Consider the following 18,812-nt stretch of genomic DNA (forward strand, 5'->3'; position numbering starts at 1 on the left):
TAAAGACATCGAAACATTCATCATGACATCCAAGGAAACATTTATTACAGCACAGCATATACATCGTTTGGTAATAAATGTATTTCAAAGTAATAAAAAAAAAATAATTAAAAAAACCTTGTTGAATAAATCGTGTGAATTGCCTTTTTTTTTTTTTTTTTATGAAGCGGGTGTAATCTTAACGGTGGTGGGTGTAATTTTGGTGCTTCAATTTTTCCTATGCACAATGAACAACAATAGCAGGAGACTCATTCCGTAAGTTTCTTCTGAATCCAGCTGTCTCGCAGACAGATTTTTAGCTAGTAAAAGTCTGAATAAGTTTAACTACTAGGTTGAGTCAAATAAAACCATAAATGAGAGAAACGGTACTTTTAAATCTGCAGTTTCGAACATAAATATCAATCTGCTACACAGTACTGTAACAGGTAGTTAATACTACCTTAAACCTGGTACACTTTAAAGCAACTATGGAACATGAATAACACATTTTACTTAAAGATGTTCCTCCTCTGGGTTTGTGCTGGAGGATTAAAGCCGCTCCATTCCCAGGTTTTTGCTTAAGAAGCTAATCATGTGTTCTGGTAATACTGCAAACTGTCCTACAAATACAAGAAATACCAACATATTTAACAAGAGCAAAGTGTGGGAGCTTTATGTTCTTGGTCTCTTACTAGACCCGTTTCCCAGCAGCCATTGCTGCAGCGGCCCGGCAGCTTTACCCTTCTGCTTCCCAGACGGAGACTTTTCTCCCATTTCTGTAGGATCGGCGTCGTCGGGCGCTTTCCTCTTGACGGGCGAGCCGTTTTTAAGCCAGCTTATCATCATCTTGCTGCTGGCTGAAGCCCGAGGAGGAGCCTGAAGAAAGCACAACGAGTTTTATTTAACACTTATTCCTAAAAATCTGCAGAAAACAATGAGTGCAGAAGCAGTACTGGATGGAGTTGGAATAAATCTATTTAGGTTAGAATTCTAATGCAGGTTCACACATAGCCATTGTCTTTTCCTGGCTGTGGCTTTTGACCGCTGATTTTACACTGTGAAAAGTTGTATCACTGTGATAATTGCAGCTTATACAGTACTCATGCAAATCAAAAAAACAATATTTCAAATTGCTAATGTACACTATATTGCTGAAAGTATTCGCTCGCCTGCCTTCACATGCATATAAACTTGAGTAATGTCCAATACCTAATCCATTATGTTTAATATGACATTGGTCCACTGCAGCTTTAACTCTTCTGGGCTTTCCACTAGGTTTAGAGGTGTGCTTACATGAATTTTGCTTCTTCCGTTCTTCCAGAATTACATTTGTAAGGTCAGACATTGATGTTGGACAAGAAGGCCTGGCTCACAGTCTCCGCTCAAATTCATCCTAAAGGTGTTCTATCGGGTTGTGGTCAGGACTTTGCTTTATGCACTGGTGGAAGGGGAAGGGGCTGTCCACAAACTGTTCCCACAAATTTGGGGGTGTGAAATTGTCCCAGATATCTTGGTATACTGAAGCATTAACAGTTCCTTTCACTGGAAGTAAGGTGCAGAGCCCAACTCCTGAAAAACAACCCCACACAAGTTCCAACATGGACAAGCAAGTTTGTAATGAATTAGAACAGAGGCTGCGAGTCCGGCCTTCTCGCCCAACATCAGTGTCTTACCACACAAATGCGTTTCCGGAAAAAATTCCCATAAACACACTCCTTAACCTTGTGGACCCAGAAGATTTGTAGCTGCAGAAAGTGGGCCAACATCATATCAAACCCTACAGATTAAGAATTGGATGTGAAGGATCCATGTAAAGGCAGGCGAGCGAATCACCATTTTCCCACCAAGTCCTGAACCCTCTATGCTTGTATCCTGGTGGTTTGAACCAGGAACCTCTCTACCCAAAGGTGAAGCTGACCTATTGGAGGAGACAGGCTCCTGTAGCAGTACACTGTTGTTTAATATACTTGACCTAATTATGGACCAACATTAAAGCAGGACTTGAATCAGTCATACTAAACACCAAAGACCATGAGGCTTACTCCTGTACCATGCAAGGTGCCCTGCTTACAGGACTTACTGTATGGGGTAATAAAACGGCTCAATCAACAACTCGAAAAAAAAAAAAAAAAAAGGTTAAAAGGAGTAGATGTTCAAAGGACTGGTGTGACACAAACACTAAAGCAAAAAAGAAAAAAAAAAAGATTTGATCCAGCAACATCATACCAAAACCACTGATGTTAACCACAACACTTGAGAGTTATAATAAGTCCTAATCTTGCACTTTGACAGGTTTTTATATAAAAGTGTTATGTCATTAAGAAGTGTTTTATGAAGACAAAAAAAGCCCAAAGTAGCACCAACACTCCTGTTGCTCGACGGTGTAGTGGTCAGAGTTAATGTCACTGTTGTGGGCTGTGAAGGTACTGGTTCTAATCTTGCTTTTGGCAGTTTTTAAGAAAAAAAAAGTGTTGCTGCAGAAGTATGAAGGTGTAACAGAGACAGCACTGAAGCAGGAACTCTGTAGCTCAACAGGCTGAGCTGTTGCCTCTCTGGATCAAGAGGTGCTTGGATCAAACCCCAACCAGTGTTCCAGCTTATCTAAATGTAAGGAACTGTGGCCCTAGAACGGTAATTAGGTAGTGGTGTGTTTGTCTCCAGAGGTGAGGATAGGACAATATGATATAGATAAGCTATGAGTTGTGCATGATAGGATGGGGCAAGTTGAAGAGGGTACAGGTGGACTGAAGTGAAAGGGGTCTAGGTGAGAGAGGGAAGAAGTGATGAGTCAAGTAAGGAAGAGGGCTGGGTTGAAGCAAGAGTGATGTGTAGGTGGGGAGGGTAAAATGAAGTCCCAACATGAGGTGTGGGAGAAAGGGTAACCCAGGAAAGGATGGGACAAGGTGAGGGGCAGATAGAATGGAACAGTAACTTCCACATCATCCACTCCTTTCTAACTATACTTCTCCAACATCAGGACCCTCTGCCACACCTCCACCAAGTCCTGTCCTCCATCACTCTGAGAGTGCATCCCACTGTCCTGTCCTCTCCTCCCCCTGAGAGCAGTACCCTCTACCACTTCCATATTCCACTTATCCCTGGCACCCTCAATCACAGAGCTTTAAGTCCCCAATACACACATCATTTCATCAACTCTTTGTCCTACCCTCAGTCTCTCAATTGCCAACTACTGCCCTCAACCCACACACTCCCAAACTTTCCCTGGCCTACACTGAGACACCAACAACACCCCCCAATCTAATGGCACACCTCTTAGACTCAAATAAGCTGGAGCTCTGGTTGGGATTTGATCCAAGCACCTCTTGATTCACAGAGGCATCCGCTCAGCCAGTTGAGCTACAGAGTCCTGCACCCAACTCCCTCTTACACACTATACACTCACCTAAAGGATTATTAGGAACACCTGTTCAATTTCTCATTAATGCAATTATCTAATCAACCAATCACATGGCAGTTGCTTCAATGCATTTAGGGGTGTGGTCCTGGTCAAGACAATCTCTTGAATTCCAAACTGAATGTCAGAATGGGAAAGAAAGGTGATTTAAGCAATTTTGAGCGTGGCATGGTTGTTGGTGCCAGACGGGCCGGTCTGAGTATTTCACAATCTGCTCAGTTACTGGGATTTTCACGCACAACCATTTTTAGGGTTTACAAAGAATTGTGTGAAAAGGGAAAAACATCCAGTATGCGCCAGTCCTGTGGGCGAAAATGCCTTGTTGATGCTAGAGGTCAGAGGAGAAAGGGGCCGACTGATTCAAGCTGATAGAAGAGCAACTTTGACTGAAATAACCACTCGTTACAACCGAAGTATGCAGCTAAGCATTTGTGAAGCCACAACATGCACAACCTTGAGGCGGATGGGCTACAACAGCAGAAGACCCCTCTGGGTACCACTCATCTCCACCACAAATAGGAAAAAGAAGCTACAATTTGCATGAGCTCACCAAAATTGGACAGTTGAAGACTGGAAAAATGTTGCCTGGTCTGATGAGTCTCGATTTCTGTTTCTTGATTCAAATGGTGGAGTCAGAATTTGGCATAAACAGAATGAGAACATGGATCCATCGTGCCTTGTTACCACTGTGCAGGCTGGCGGTGTTTGTGTAATGGTGTGGGGGATGTTTTCTTGGCACACTTTAGGCCCCCATGTCCATCCCTTTATGACCACCATGTACCCATCCTCTGATGGCTACTTCCAGCAGGATAATGCACCATGTCACAAAGCTCGAATCATTTCAAATTGGTTTCTTGAACATGACAATGAGTTCACTGTACTAAAACGGCCCCCACAGTCACCAGATCTCAACCCAATAGAGCATCTTTGGGATGTGGTGGAACGGGAGCTTCGTGCCCTGGATGTGCATCCCACAAATCTCCATCAACTGCAAGATTCTATCCTATCAATATGGGCCAACATTTCTAAAGAATGCTTTCAGCACCTTGTTGAATCAATGCCACGTAGAATTAAGGCAGTTCTGAAGGCGAAAGGGGGTCAAACACCATATTAGTATGATGTTCCTAATAATCCTTTAGGTGAGTGTATATTGCCACAACAACACTTTTTTACTCTTTCTTGAACCTGCACCGTCACAACAGTGGTACTACCTCTAGCCACGACACCATTGAGCCATGAGTGCAAACAGCATGTGTTGGGATTTAGTCCTTGTAAATCACTTCAAAATGCTACAACAATTTATATTATTAAATGTGCCAAAGGGCAGACTAGAACCTGAACCATCCTACACAGCAAACAGCATGTGATGGGCTTTGGTTTTTTGTAAAATAAAATCACTTTTTATTCTTAAACCTGCGACTCAAACCCTAAAGTAAAAGATGAGGCTTGAACCAGTGACCTCATTCACCAAAACTCATGACTTTAACCACTACACTACTGAAAGCTCTAAGTGAGTGAGTGCTTACAGGACTTTAGGCCTAATGGTGCGACTCAAGCGCTGGAGCAAGATATACTGTAAGACTTGAACCAGAGACCTCAGACACCAGACAACCATGAGGCTAACAATACACTGTCGCAAGCTGTAGAAGAAACAACTAGCTCAATGATGCAAACTTAAACTCTAATGAGAGTTGAACCAGCAACATTGCACACCAAAATCCAATTGAGCCAACCACAATATCTGGTACGTTCAATCCTGGTTCGGAACAGCTCCAGGTTGCTGGGCTGCTGCTTTAAGGGGCCAGGCTTGGCCACTCCTGCACTACGCTTCTATGGTTTAGTAAATGGCTCAATGCTGTGAGTCAAACACTAAAGCAAAAAGGGAGCTTTGAACCAGCAATATCACACACCAAAAAAGTGGTAACCACTGTACTATTGAAAGACATGCAAGAGCAACAGAGAGAGTTTGCATATAGGACTTTCTTCTTAATAACTAGAACAACGGTGCAATCCAAAGAGAGACTAAAATGAAGCATCCAGTGCAAAAGGAGATAACCGTCTCCATTTCAGCTTCCAGAGGTTAATATACAGCACTGATCACATCCCTGTAGGTTCTCTAATGACACAATTAAGTGTCTAAGTTTTTCTATTGGTATTTCTTTGGCTTCATACATATGTATATTTTTATGTTGAAAGATACAAAATAGACTATAATTAAAGTACAGTAAAACTTTAGATTGTGAGTAACTTAGTCTGCAAGCATTTTGCAAAACACGCAAATTTTTTTAAATACATTTTAACTTGAAAAACGAGCAAGATCTTGATAAACGAGTACTGTAGTACGCATGTGCTTTGTTTGATTAAACCTTATGATTAAACTTGAGACAATAGTTCTTCTCTCTCGTGCGCGAGAAATTGTGGGTAATCGTCCCCCATGCTCGGTCTCAGTGTGCGCGTCACTCATATAGTCAACATCTGTACATGCATACAACATACTGTTTGAACACTGAGACCACGTGTGTGTGTGTGTGCGTTCGCTCAACCACAGGAACAATATTAGGTCACACTTTTCACATTATGGTAAAGAAATTTCAGATGCTGGAGGATCTGGGAGAGGTTTGAACCAGCAACCCTCTCACCCCAGGTGAACCACTCGTCCTGTTCAGCCACAAGAGTTCACACAGGGGCTTTCACTTTTTTTTTAATAAATATCTTTGATTTTATTATCAAGCCTATCTGTAACTGTAAATGAGTTTGACTCCGCCAGATGAACGATCCATCTTTTTTGTGCCATAAACACATAAAAGCACCTTCTTGGCGGCGGCGTCCAGCGGCTGCAGGCACTCGGGTGAGTTGTTGCGCGCATTGTTGACGAAAGAAGAGACGGGGTGAAAGGTCAGGCACGATTTAGAACGTAGCAACTTAAGCGCCTCCAGTGAGCGCACCTCCCCGTAATCCAACCACTGCCTCACCTCCTCATCTCCATCTAGAATGGCTGGCATCCTGTCTCACACACACACATTTAAATAAAAACAACAATAATATAACCCACAACGACCTCTACACATTTCTACATGCCACAGTAGAGGACACGATGCCGTGCACTACCTGTCATGGATGCTCTGCAGGTTTGTCGAGGCGCTCACAGTGATCACAGTGTACGTGTACATAACCTCCCCACCACCAGGAGGTGTCCAGGCGTCAAACAGCCCCGCTATGGTCAGCAGACGCCATCCTGTCCAATCACTGCCCACTTCGGCGTCCTGTTAACGCAGATAATAATCAATCGATTATTCTTTAGTGGCCTGAAATGAAATTGTGATCATGATCTGATGTTAACATTATTAACTGGTATAAGTCGCGTCTATATTCACCTCATATTAATGAGAAGACAGCCAGGATTTGAACCAGGAACTTACACAAAGAGCCGGAACTTTATCCAAGTCGAAATACGTTATCACTTATTACTTTTAAAACGAAGTAATGGGTTATTCTCACTCACATCACTCTGTATTTTTTAACCTGCATTCAGAGCTCATTGTGGGAAGAACCACGAATTTTACCACGAATGCGCAGTAGACCACGTCTGCTCCATGACACCAGCATACTGTAAATAATACTCTCAGACCCAGCCAGACGTCTCACCATGATTTTTTTGATCACGCTGATTCACAACAATCAGATCACATTTATTCAGACCTCGTGACTTACAGTAATCATAATTAAGAAATAAATAAACAAATAAATAATTGCTGCCAGAACACATGCTTCCTTCCAGTCTCTTTTCTTTTTCAAAGACCTGGTGTCTCCTATTCAGGCGTAGGTGATGGCACTTCTGCGTAAATAATTCCCCAAGTTTTTAACTCCGTGCTTCTTACCTCTGATTTTACTTCAGGGTGTCCGTCGCTTTTCATCTTTCCCTCGTCCGTGTCCTGCTTCTCACGCTGTTCCTGGGGAAAATAGATAAAGAAAGCCTGCCTCTCCTTCTGCTGCCTCCTCCACTCGTAGAAGCCGTCTGCTAAAATGACACAGCGCTGCCCTTTAAGCAGGGGCTCCTGTGATTACAGAATGCACAAACATTTAGTTAAAAAAATTTATAATACATAAAATTTAGCATTAAACAGAAAAAACATTTTGGCTATACACTCTGGTATAAAAAAATGCCGTTTCACCTAGCTATGACACACACAATTACGTATGCATCTAATACCTTGTATGACTTTTTCTCCAGCAGGCTCTCGCTGCGACAGTTCGAGGTGCTGTACTGCATCTTGCTCGGGTCGCTCTCCTTGAACCATCCCGGCACCAGACCCCACCGCATCGTCGCCAACACACACTCGTCCACTGAGGCTTCCTGTCCAACACCAACAGTGATGGAGTGAATTACAGGGTATTTTTTTCTTTATACAAGGGAACTTGATTTTAATGTTTCCCCCAGGCTAACACAACAATTCAGTGATGTAAGAATATCACACATCCTGTTATACCGAAGCTATTGAAAGAGTTAGTGTGTATGTGTTTAACAAAGAGCCTTCGGTCTTCTTATGAAGATGATCAGTGTGGTTAAAAAACACCAACACTCACAGGGGCTGAAAGTCACACACTAAATGCATCCTGGCTGTATATTGCAACTCCATTTTTATTTTAAAAAGATTGAGAAGAATCAGAAGCACTTTACCTTATTAAAATGTCTACTGGACAGCAGAACTGGACTGAAGGACTGAGGACTTTTGTTGTAGGATGGTCGGTATTTATCTGCATCGCCGTCCTTCCACTGAGGCTGTCGCTGCTGTCCAGATCGGTCCCGGTACTGAGAAGCACGCCGGAGCTCATCAGGGGCGAGGGTGCAGGCTGTCCTTCCGCACATGATATCAAGCTAAAACAAAATGATAAATTAATATAATTAAACAATTAATTAATAAACACCTAACAAACTGTACGTCTATACTGCTTTATCTTGGATACAGGTTCCCAGAAACTAAGGGCACGGGGCGGGGTATACCCTGGATCTATCGCAGGGCACACACACACACACACACTTTTGGCAATATGGGAACGCCAACTAGACATGTCTTTGGACTGCGAGAGGAAACCTACCAAGCACAGGGAGAACATGCAAACTCTAAACTATGCACCCTGGACCCAGAAGGTGCAAGACAGTTAGACAGTGCTAACCACTACGCCACTATGCCACTCAATAAGACGTATTAATTAATTAACTAATTAACAACTGAAATGAGTCTGTTTGGCTTTAAAAAACTTGACTGTCTCTGTACAGTAAATTGAAACTTAATTCATACTTTATTGCTATAACAGTACTCATATTTTGCTAATATTAAGGCAGCAGTGTTTGTTAGCAAAGCTTTCTTTAGCACTTTTATTCAGAAACATTTTTGTAAATTCTATTTAACATCAGTGAAATTTTACACTTCCGGTTTCCCCACTACCTGTATTGCCCTTAGATTCCGCCTCCTGCGTTCTGATTGGCCAATTCGTATCAACTCTCGAGCCGCCGATAAAATGGCGAACCCTGATTGGTGGATTCATGATAAAGTAGCCAATTGTAAGCCAAGAGGCGGGATTTATAAACTACGGGGGTAGTGTAGCATAACAATACGATGCTAACGTTTGGCTAACCCTTGATAAACACGGCCGACGTGACCATAACTTGCGGTAAAAATCACATTATTAGTTAACGGAAAAGTTTGCTTGCGTATTTCTTTGTGCGTTTGATCTACTTACCGGTGCCTGTCACCGAAAACAACAACGAACGGCCTTTCGCCGTAACCGCAGCTCGCTAGCGGTACTTCTCACCTGTGTACGCGCGCGCAAATACAAAACCCGTCTCGCGCAGCGCGCGCGCCCAAGCATGCAAATATACTGCCTGGCCAAATAAAAGTCGCATTGCATTAATAATGTTGCATTGCACCGCATTTTGCTTTAATTTAATAAACTTGTGTAATGCCACAACATTTATTTCAGTCCAGAGTCGCATTAATTTCTCTCTAAGATCTTGCATTGATGATGCAAAACCTCCAGCACTCCCCAGAGTCTCAGTAGTGTTAATGTCTGAACTCAATGTGTGAAAATTCTCTCACCCTCCCCGAAGCACTCTATTCACAATTTGTGCCCTGGCACCATCTTGGAATATGCATTAATTGATGGAAAAAATCTGAACATTCAGTATATTCAGATCATCAGCTGACTTGCCACCTGAGCAACTGAAGCAACCCCAGATCATAACACTGCCTCCTACAGGCTTGGGCAATAGGCACTGGGCATGATGGCTCTTTTCTTACCCTGATGCACCCATTACACTGGAACAGGGTGAATCTGGACTCATCAGACCACATGACCTTTCACAGTCCATTATTTACGCTCCCTAACAAATTGAAGTCCTTTTCCCCTATTAAGCCTCACTGATAAGTGGCATTCCTAAGGCTACACAGCTGTTTAGTCCCAATCCCTTAAGTTTTCTTCACATTGTGTGTGTGGAAATGCTCTTAATTTAATTTAGGAAAAAAGAAGGTGCTTTTTAAAAATGATTCTATTTTTTATCTTTCTTATATTTTATTGATTTGAAGCATTCAAGTGATCTCCCATCACGCTCATTTAGTCTGTTTTTCCAACCACATTTCTTCCTCAAAGATGATGATACAGTACACGACTATCCTTCCAGGTTTTATTACTTTGTTTTACAATTCTTAATTCAACCATCAGCTTAGTTATTTTATCTTTGCTTGATGCAGGACATTCTGAAACAGAGGAACATCTTTGCCACGACCACAGGATATGTCTTCTAACATGGTTGTTTTAAGAAATGAGAAGTCACTCACTGCATCAGTTAGGGTTAAATAACTTGCAGCTGAACAGTATTGATCACTGCAGTAATAATCCTGTGGAAGCCTCTTAACTACCCCTGGTGATTACCGTCCCTAATGACCCTAATCCTAATAACTATAGGATACTTTTGATCTGTTTCGTGGAATAAAATCTAAACAGGTTTGACATCAATAAACATTTATTTTTCTTGTTTACGTACATGGAACAACACTGAAATGAAAAAAAAGAGTGAAAAAAAATTCACAATCGTGGTGTTTTGTACAAAACAAACATTAGTAAACAATATCCTGGCGAATGAATTATTTCATAAATTCTTTGTGTTCAGTTTCTTTAACCTTTCTGTTCAAAAACAAGTAGAAAAAAAAGTAATTAAAATAATCATGCTTCGTGTTGAACACATGCAATGGCAAAACACAACTTTCTCACCTGACTGTAACAGTTACTGCTGTACAAAATAAAGGCAAACATGGTATAAAAAAAAAAGAAAAAAAAGGCCCCAGGATCCTCAGAAAGCTTAGCTCCTGTCAGCACTTTGCTCACATTACGGTACCGCGGGCGATGAAACAGGCACTCGTACAGTACTGGCAGGCCCGGTTCGTACAAGTCTAAGGATGGTGACAGGATTTCTCACAGTAGTGTATCAGTGATTACTTAGTGCACATCATGTGGCTCAATGAAGTTTGTGTCCAGGGCTGGCTCTATACAGGGATTGGGAATATTTATCTTTTAATAAGAACGCTCTCACCTCCAGATCCAACAGGTCAAGAATGTGGTGGTTTCGACTTAAGTGTCTAAATGGGTTTTTTTTCCAAGAAAGTCAAGAGCAAACGATTTTGAAATGACCTCTAATCAAACTTTACCACTTCTGAATAAAGTAAAGCAAAGCAAAGAAAACAGAAATAAACGGTCTTGCATCTAAGGAAAGCAAATAACCTGAAACAGACAGAGTGAGACTTTCTGAGTGCAGAATAAGAATGGGTTTTGTGTATGGAAGGAAAAGTACTGCATGCATCAAAGCTGGACTAGTAAAGCCCCATCAGTGTCACTGTCTTGTGAAAAAAGATGATTAGAGGTACACCGTGGTGTTGTGTTAGATCTAGGCGCGACTGGGATAAGTCTAGAACCAGCCCTTGACATAAAATCTATTTGTTTTGGAAACTCTGGTCCTCGCGACTCTACACACACACACACACACACACACACACACGCACAAACACATCAGTTCACGGTCTTCTTCATCCATCCAGCTGTTTGAGGATCCTCTCCCTCTCTTTCAGCGCCTTCCACGCCTGATCCTTTTCTTTCTTGGTTGGAGTGCGTTTCTTTTGCCTGGCGGCCATGATACGCCGGAACGCCTCCATCACCTCATTGTCGGCCACTCGGACACACTGGCGCAGCTCCTGCTTCCTCATCTCCTCCCGTGCTAACCTGGAGAGGCGACACATATACACACACACACAGCATAAGGAGGACTAAAAAGGACAGAGCAAAGATCTCGAATAATAACTTTAAAAATAGATTTGCGATGTACAGTACCAGTCAAAAGTTTGCACACCAGTTTGGATTTATTTCCTACATTCCAGAACAGTACTGAATATTTAATTATTTTATTAAAACTATGAAATAACACATTTGGTATTAGATAATTAAGCAACAGTCACTTGTTATTTTAAGACACAAAGGTCAGCTGTAAACAGCTGGAACGGTTCTTGCAAGGACAGTACATTGTTGAGTGCGTTTTTCAAAACCCATCAAGCACCATCATGATAAAGTCCTTCCCAGGAAAGCAAGACCAAAACGTACCTTATTTAGAGTTACCAACCTCAGAAATCATCAAATAACAAACAGCACCTCTGATTAGAGCCGTTATGAAGAATTTACAGAGCAGAAGTAGCAGATACATCTCAATATCAACTGTTCAAAGGAGATTATTGTGTATTTTGTATAAACGCCTTCAGTATTGTTTTACAGTGTATAAAGAAATAAAAATCAGAAATTAGTAGGGATGTAAAATTTTTGACTTTTGGTAGTGTAAGCTGATGCTACATCCAGTCCTATTACTCTAAATCTCTAAGCATTTTGTTTGATCTAGTACTGAAATAAAAGCATAACAGTAGGTAAACAATTTGTGTCAGAATTTTAAGGAACTGCATTTTTTCCCCTACATTTGGAAATCTCTACGTATCGCTCTGTGAAACCCCACCTGAGCAGCTCCTGCTTCCGTGCTCGGTTGTGAGCGGTCAGGGCTTTGAGCTCGGCCTGTCTCTTCTGGAGCTCGGCCAGCACCTCGTCCTCGGAGTCCCCTCCTGTACCTTGTCTCTCCTCAGAGTCCAAAAGTCCCTGAGCCACCAGCTCTTCCCTGATCCGGGCTTCCAGAGAGCGTGTGTGTGGAACGCTGACGTCAGAGAGAGAGAGATAGAGAGAGTGTGATGGGTGAGCTCAAAAAGTTTAGTTCCGCTACAGACGTCATTCTGAGCACGAGGTATTATATCACCTGAAAGGTTTCCCCTGGCTGCGGGGCGACGTCCCTGCTCCGTCGTCCTTCGCCGGAATGTCTGGAATGGGAGAATCCTCCATAGGGGACAGGATATTCTCCTGCAACATCATCATATCACTTACAGCTTAAAACAAAGAATATAACTGTACTGCAAGAGTAATAAATGTGTAACACAGGAGACTTTGTGAATATAAATTTGTATTAATCAGAAGTCTCAGACCTCCACCAGAGCTTGCAGCAGGCGCTGTGTGAGGGGACCGAACGGGCAGCCGTCCTCCGGAGGCTCGTGCTGGGACTCAGACTTCTTCAGCAAGGCGTCTACGTCTTCAACGAGAGCAGACAAAACTTAAACGGTTATCGGATAACGCTCAAATTTATTTAAGCAAATACTCATGAAATAATACTGGGAGAAGAGTATAAAAAGGTCTCCATGTCGTCTTCTAAATTCTTCTAACGACGGTCAAGCGAACTACCTTTGGCGTCGATCTCAGAGAGCGGACCCAGCATGCTCTTCTTCTTATCGTTGGCTCGCGCTCCTTCTCTCTGCTCCTCCAGCAGGTCCTCTTGTGCCCAGCGCTGCGAGTAGTGCTTCCCTAGAGCAGGAATCTACAAAACACACACACACACATCACACGATTTACATCAAAGCCACGTACATCTCACAAACCAAGAGCAATAAGACACAACTATGGAGCTTTAAAATCTGCTTAAATCCTGTGAATAATATTCAACTTTTTCATTTAAAACAAAGAAACAACTCATAAGCCATCATAGTTTAAAAAAAATCGTGCTCAAAGTTGTACTGTGTGTGTGTGTGTATGTATGTGTGTGTAGAAAAATGTAACCTTGTAGTATTCTGCTTCATCTTCAGGCGGTTTAAGAAGTTCTTCAAGAACCCGGATCTCTTCGTTGGTGATGTCTGCACAATACGGCTCTACTGAAGCCCAGAACCTGTCCCCACACACACACACACACACACACAAAGAGTTTGAGCTATGACAATTCATACTTTAAAGGACAAGCCAAACTTGTGAGTTCTTTCACACTGTATTTTACACTTTATTTTTAATAACCACACACACACACACACACACACACACACACACACACACACACACACACACACACACACACACACAGAGGGAAGTATATTAAACCCAGTGCCAGTGCAAGCGCTGAATTATTTGTTCTGGGAAAATATCTAAATAAGTAGTCTTTTTACAAAATCACTTAATCTGGTTATTATAACTTGTGCAATATTTTCTTATATTTCTCTGACGATCATGTTTGCACTCTACTGTTTGCACCAAGATCCAGGTCCTACGTCACATACATTCCATTTTATACTGTATATTGTTATATATTCATTATATTTCAGTGCAATTATCTTGTGTTTATTCTTTTGTTTATTCTTACATTCAAATCAAATCCAAATTATTTGGATTATTATTTTTTTTTTTCATATACTCAGTCATACACAGTACGATATGCAGTGAAATGCTTACACGACCGCTCATGACCTTTAGAATCTAAATTATCAATAGAAATAAAAATAAATTAGGGAATGGAAATAAAAAAATAAAATATAGAGACGTTCTTTATAAAATATTGAAAACTGTAGATATGAAGGACAGAATATAAAATATGGGACATATGCAAAATATGGAAAATGTGCAACAGTCTGCAAAACGAAATGAAGTAGAAATGTCCAGAAATGTCCAGGGTGAATGCAAATGTGCACAAATGTATAATGTCCATAAATGGACTATAATTGTTAGGTGTGAGAAATGTCCATAAAGTGCACTGTGGAGAAGGATGTTTTTGGTCCTGTGTGATGTCCTGTGACATTTCTTATTGCTTCTGGTCTCTGAGAGCTACCAAACTAATTTCGTTGCATCAATGAAAATCCTATGACGATAAAGTCTTTTCATCTTTCCTTCCCTTCAGTGCAGAACTGGATGAAATTCTCTAGGTGATTAAAAATATCATCTGTTTCCCTCAGTATGCTCGTACCCTTAGAGTGGATTTAAACTGTATAAGTCAATCATTTATGATGTGTTTACTCTACTTTCAAGATTTTATTTTAGTACTAGATTAAATAAAGCGCTTAGAGATTTAGAGTGATAGGATTGGCTGTAGCGTCACCTTAGACAAGCAAAAGTCAAAAGTTTGGACACCCCATCTAAATCTAACTTTATGGGACTAAAATGCAGACTGTACTTAAGTCCAATACACAGTAAGAACTAGTTTTGCTATAGGGGATTAAAGGAAACATTTTTCCTAACCAATTTAGATATGAATCCTGATTTTTTTTTTTTTTGTGGCGATTCATGTATGGCCACACTGACTCCAAAAGCGATTTTTTAACAATGTATTACATTTATAAAAAAGACGGTCAATCATTTAGTGCCTGGAATTGGCTGGTTTTCATCTTGATCAGCAATGATCCATCAGTCTCAGATATAACTGATTTATTACCGCGCCCACGAGCTTCCGAGTGGCACAACAGAGACGCAGTTTTATGCTTTTACATTACTTGACATATACTATAACACACTTTAAGCGGTAAAATTACGCAGTTTCTTTATGATCCTACAGGTGGCGCATTCTAAACTATTCACACACTGGCATCCAGTGTGGATGAAGTAAATTATTTGCTAAGTTTGGTTAGAAATAATAATTATAGCGGAGGACAAAGATAAGTGCTGCTCAGTAAAGATTTAGCTTAGTGTTTAATTTAATTTGCCATTAAATGTTAAACTTTTGTATTTAATGTTAGTTTGTATTGTTTAAATGCTGTGCTTGGTGATTAAGTGAGAAAACTGGTTTCATAAGGAACGGCCAAGCTGTTGAATAAAGCTAAGGTATAAAACTTTAAGAAAAAAATAATAATAATAATTAATACGTAATCAGAATACTTAAAATCATGATGATAACAGAATCACAATATAAATTGATTGTATCATGATAATATCGTATCAGGTGGTTCCTAGTGTTTACTACAAGAGTCTGTTAGAGTTGTTTCTGATGCTTAAGATGTTCTTAAACATCAGAAAGATGTTTTCTATCACATTTAACATCAGCCCACCTGTTTGGAGCGTCATTTTTGGGGTTGCGGGGCATGTCCTGCGGGTCTTCACCGAACTCATACTCCTGGACTTTGGGTTGTAGGTTTTTAGATTTGGGTCTCCCTGGACCGGGCCCAGGTCCATGCCCGGCTTTGCCCTCCAGCTTTGGCTTCTTAGGCTTGGGATGGCGCGAGGACGCGCCCGGATCGACTTCTTTTGGCATCTTCATGAACCTTTTGTCTCCTTTTTTGTCCTGCCAATCTGTAAGGATCTGTATGGACGAGTGGAATAATAGTCATATTTGAGAGAGAGAGAGACAGAGAGAGAGAGAGAGAGAGAGAGGAAAAACTTCTAAAGAGAGTGATGTACGACTTCTGACCTGTCTTTGTTCTTCCAGCGCTCGGAGACGCCGGCTTGCCGAAGACAGCAGTGTCTCCAGCTCCAGTTGCAGCGTGTCCAACTCCTCGATCCCGATGCCATCGTCGTCCGAGCGACCCAACACTGCAGTGTACCGGGGACACACTTTGACATGCTCCACGGGTTTGAAGTCGTAGTATTTGAGCGGCGGGCAGTCCTTGAGTTCACTCATTTTCGAGATTATGGAGGACTGTAAAAAAGTAGTTAAAAAATTTTTTTTATTAAATAAGTTTGATCTGTAAGTATCGCAGGAGAATTCAGTACTTTAATATGATTGTCAGCTCTGTAATATTTGCTCTTGTTTTTTCTTTTTCTTTTTTGTAAACTCTAAAGAGAAATATTATTAAAGACATTTTTTTGTGTAGAAAAATATAAAAGGTTAAAGTTAAAAAAGCTAATCAGCATCACTTGACACATTCTGATTTCATTTAAGGTTCAGGTTAATGCATGGTTCAGTTTTCATAGTGTATGTTCCGTTTTTTGGAGTAAGCCATGCTGTGTCCACCCTTAGTGCCTCATTCTTTTTTTCTTTCTTCTGTACCTCCAAAGTCATCCCAAATGAACCACCATCCAGTGTTGTCTAGCTGCACTATTTCCTGCAACTTACAGTATCTAATCCGTTTCATATTGCATCCACCGGAGTACATCTCCTACCATTCTTATATGTCATGCTGTGTTCCTCTTGCTTCTTAAAATATGTGATCCCCACTGCCATGTCCACCCCCCATACCTATGTATGTAACGTTAAGATATCATTGAAAGAGCAAGTTCTGAAGAAATGTACAGACAAAATCTCTCTTATTTATAAATAAAATTTTCTGTCTGTCTTTATGTCTGCTTAGACAGATTTTATCACAGCATCACGCAAAACTGTCTGGACAAAATGTAATGAAACTTTTGCAGTACTAAGATATCTGCCTGAAGTTTAACCTGCACCATAAGTGAAATCAAAACGTTGAGTAAAAGTGATGTTATGAACAGTTATGTGCCGGCTTTAATAATCTACTTTAAAATAAGCTACTAATGCGCCACTTGCTCAACGTAAACAAACACCTGCACCAAAACATATTAATTAGAAAAGTTAAACTGAATATTTTTACTGGGATTAGTTCATATTTTCACTTTGGCCGAAATAACACCGCTGAAGTGGTATTCAAATCTACTTTTTCGATTTCTCATCTGTCATTCACTCTTTGATTACCGAACCGGGAGTGTAATTGGCTGACGATGAAAGAAATACAATTTAGCGTAAACACAAACTTTTCCATATCCTCTCTGTCTCATTAATTGTAATACTGATTAATTGTAATCATTAATTGATAGTAGATTCAAAATCCTGCTGTGAACAGGGTAAATTTTTTTCAATTTCCCAATATTTACCCACAAATCCAGTGGAAACCAATATCATATAATGTTGTCGGACCAAGCAAAATTTTGTGAAATTACAGTCTTTAAAAAATTAAGTTGTCCATCTTTGTTGTAGGCAGACATGTACAACTTCAGCCTGAAATAATATCACGGATTACATTAAAGCTGATCAAATTTTTACCTTTTAGCTACAACCTCTTTTTCTGTAAATGATCGGTACTTGTGTTAATGCGTGTGTGTGTGTGTATATATATATATATATATATATATATATATATATATATATATATATATAAAACAGCATATATTTAATTGTACCATATTGCTTTGCTTTTAAAGTATTACAAATCAAACCTTCAATTTTTTTATCCGTTCTCCTTGAAAAACTGGTCCAGAACTCACACATATTCATGCAAATCTTTTGATTTATGGGAAATTGGTGTTTGCATGATATACCAACAAATCCTAAAGATCAATGTCAGTGCTTGACAGCATTTCTAACTCTAGAATATAAAAGTGTATAAAATAATGATAATAATAATAAAAATAAACATGTTTATTGGCCATAGTTTTACATTAACAGCAATGTGATCTAGTTACCAAACAAACCATCTAAAGCTACTTCAGCGTGTGTGATGTAAAAGACTGAAAATGCACTTAAATGTCTCAAAGGGAAACTACATAACCCTCACTCCACAGTGCACTGATATAATAAATAAACGCGTTTGCTAGTTAGCTAGTTAGCTTAGCTATGATGCTAACAAGCTAATGGAAATGGTTCAGGTCAAACTACAAACAGTTTATCTTGTTTTTTTAATGACCGTAAATATGTCTAAAGTACCTGAGGTGTGTGTTGGATAATTTAAAGCACATATATACATAAATTAGACAATGATTCAGATTTATTTAAGATTTTTTCGTTGCTATATTTACCTCAGGGATGCGGCGTCCATTAGTGACTGTACCATTTAGCAACACGGGGGGCGTTAGCGCACTGAAACACAGCTTTTCTTTCATGTTCTCGTTGGATTTAACAAACTATCGATAGACAATGTGAATCCTAAACTCATTAAGACAGAATTCTTAACTTTTTACGCATTAATTATTTAAAAAATAAAAATAAATCATATCACTAAATCATACCACCCCCCTCCTCCGTCCCCCGTACAAACACCTGTACTCAAGCGGGTTTTAAAAAATGGTACGTTCCATTCCAGGCCGTAAG

General features: G+C 40.4%; 2 protein-coding genes across 2 annotated transcripts; both read right to left on the reverse strand.

The window, feature by feature from the left end:
* Positions 1-26: 26 nt before the first annotated feature.
* hmces (5-hydroxymethylcytosine binding, ES cell specific) lies at positions 27-9,246 on the reverse strand. The gene is made up of 7 exons (XM_053483797.1): positions 9,137-9,246; positions 8,073-8,270; positions 7,605-7,748; positions 7,273-7,449; positions 6,503-6,657; positions 6,205-6,397; positions 27-855 (listed from the first exon to the last, which is right to left on the reverse strand). Exons 2-7 carry the CDS (start codon positions 8,259-8,261, stop codon positions 652-654), a joined length of 1,062 nt encoding a protein of 353 aa, XP_053339772.1. The 5' UTR covers positions 8,262-8,270; positions 9,137-9,246; the 3' UTR covers positions 27-651.
* Positions 9,247-10,397: 1,151 nt separating this feature from the next.
* tada3l (transcriptional adaptor 3 (NGG1 homolog, yeast)-like) lies at positions 10,398-16,405 on the reverse strand. Its single transcript, XM_053483602.1, has 8 exons — positions 16,182-16,405; positions 15,823-16,073; positions 13,580-13,685; positions 13,208-13,340; positions 12,955-13,058; positions 12,732-12,832; positions 12,441-12,632; positions 10,398-11,665 (listed from the first exon to the last, which is right to left on the reverse strand). The coding sequence occupies exons 1-8, from the start codon at positions 16,389-16,391 to the stop codon at positions 11,473-11,475; spliced, it is 1,290 nt and encodes a 429-aa protein (XP_053339577.1). The 5' UTR covers positions 16,392-16,405; the 3' UTR covers positions 10,398-11,472.
* Between the last annotated feature and the right edge of the window lie 2,407 nt (positions 16,406-18,812).

Source organism: Clarias gariepinus, chromosome 23, assembly GCF_024256425.1.
Source record: "Clarias gariepinus isolate MV-2021 ecotype Netherlands chromosome 23, CGAR_prim_01v2, whole genome shotgun sequence".
Lineage (NCBI taxonomy): Eukaryota > Metazoa > Chordata > Actinopteri > Siluriformes > Clariidae > Clarias > Clarias gariepinus.